This window comes from Fulmarus glacialis, unplaced genomic scaffold (genome assembly GCF_000690835.1).
Source record: "Fulmarus glacialis isolate BGI_N327 unplaced genomic scaffold, ASM69083v1 scaffold11868, whole genome shotgun sequence".
In the NCBI taxonomy this organism is placed as follows: Eukaryota; Metazoa; Chordata; class Aves; order Procellariiformes; family Procellariidae; genus Fulmarus; species Fulmarus glacialis.
Window position 1 is genome coordinate 1,005 of NW_009230199.1, and position 1,624 is coordinate 2,628.

Sequence of the window (1,624 nt, forward strand, 5' to 3'; positions counted from 1 at the left end):
GTCCCCCTCCCCCAGGTCCCTACCCCACAGATAGTGGGGGCACAGCCCTGTCCCTCCCACCGGGTGTCCCTGCCCCATAGCGCAGTGTGTGGACAGCCCTGCTTCTACTCAGAAGCTGGGAGATGGCCCCTGCTTTTGGGGTCACCTCCCTTGTCACTGCACCATGGCACAACTGGGTGCCCACCGCCATCCCCATGGGGTGCCCATGGCCGTCCCCATGGGGTGCCCAGCTGGACTGGCAGGATCCGGCCCTGGCCCCCTTTACTCCATGTCCCCCAGGCTGATCAGGCTGGGGTTGGAGGAGAGGAGCACATCCCGGCTGAGATCGGGGTGCCTGGTTTGCGCTGGGGTGTCCCTACCCCCCTGGGGCCACCTCAGCCGCTCACCCCGGTCCCTGTGTTCCCCAAGGGAAGGTGCCAGCCAGCAGCATCCTGGCCAGCGCTCCCTCGGACAAAAACCTGGATGCTTGGCGGGTGAGTGGGGTCATGGGGTGACAAGCCACCCCACTTGGTGGCCATGGAGGTGGGAGGCATGTTGGGGTGCCCCTTGCCACGATTTTGGGGCACCCTTTCCAACCGACGCAGGGCTTTGGCTCATCCTTCCCAGGTCTGGGTGAAATCCAGGCAGAGCCTTGGTGGCTTTGCGGCCAGAGCGGGTCCCCAAGCCATGTCCCTGCATGTGAACGTGCCATGTCCATGGGGGTGCTGGAGGTGGGGGGTGTCAGGCTGTGACACCTCTCCCTGCCCGCGGGCAGGAGTCGGGCTGCCGGACCACGCACTGTAACCTGGAGGTGCTGCAGGAGAGCACCCTGGTCTTCCTGGCCACCAAACCCCACATCCTGCCGGGCGTCCTGCAGGAGATCCGTCCTGCTGTGGGACCCCATCACGTCATCGTCTCGCTGGGCGCAGGGGTGGTCTCCCTGGCGGCTGGCGTCCCCCTCCAGACACTGCAGAGGGTGAGCCTCCTCCTCCCTGTCTTCCTCCTCCTCTTCCTCCTTCTCTTCCTCCTCCTCCTCCTGTTTCTACCCAGGGCCCACGGAGAAGGACACACCACATCCCCAGGTCCTTCCCCATGGACCACGCTTCTCCGCCAGCCCCAATGGGTGATACCCGCCGGTGGCTCAGGGCACCCTTGGGTGCTGCCCGGAGCTGGCACCTCTCTCCCATCCCCATCTCTCCCCAGCTTCTCCCCGCCGGGACCAAGGTGCTGCGGCTCATGCCCAACCTGCCGTGCGTGGTGCAGGCAGGGGCAATGGTCTTCGCCCGAGGCAGCGGTGCCGGAGATGGGGAAGCTGCCCTACTGAAGAGCCTGCTGTCCTCCTGCGGGCTCTGCGAGGAGGTCCCCGAATCCTACATCAACATCCACACTGGCCTCAGCGGCAGTGGGGTGGCCTACGTAAGCACCCGTGCTCAGTGGGAACCGGCTCACCGGTGGGACATGGGAGAAATCCCACCCATGTGAGGTTGGGGTTTGACGTCCCCCCTTTTGCCAGCTCACCCCTGATGGTCTTCTCCCCCAGGTCTACCTGTTTGCCGAAGCCTTGGCTGAGGGAGCGGTGAAGATGGGTATGCCGGGTGGCTTAGCCAGCAGGATCGCGGCTCAGACGCTGTTGGTGAGTCGGTGC

The 1,624-nt window shown here is 65.3% G+C and overlaps 1 protein-coding gene across 1 annotated transcript in view; it reads left to right on the top strand.

Annotated features, from left to right (window-relative positions):
* Positions 1 to 408: 408 nt before the first annotated feature.
* Positions 409 to 1,624, top strand: part of PYCRL (pyrroline-5-carboxylate reductase-like) — a gene marked incomplete at its 5' end in the record, with an annotated part of 1,835 nt that continues 619 nt past the window's right edge. The window contains 4 exons of the mRNA XM_009584133.1: positions 409 to 473; positions 755 to 955; positions 1,183 to 1,395; positions 1,520 to 1,612. Of these exons, the coding sequence (XP_009582428.1) occupies positions 409 to 473; positions 755 to 955; positions 1,183 to 1,395; positions 1,520 to 1,612 (572 nt within the window). The remainder of the gene's footprint in view (positions 474 to 754; positions 956 to 1,182; positions 1,396 to 1,519; positions 1,613 to 1,624) is intronic.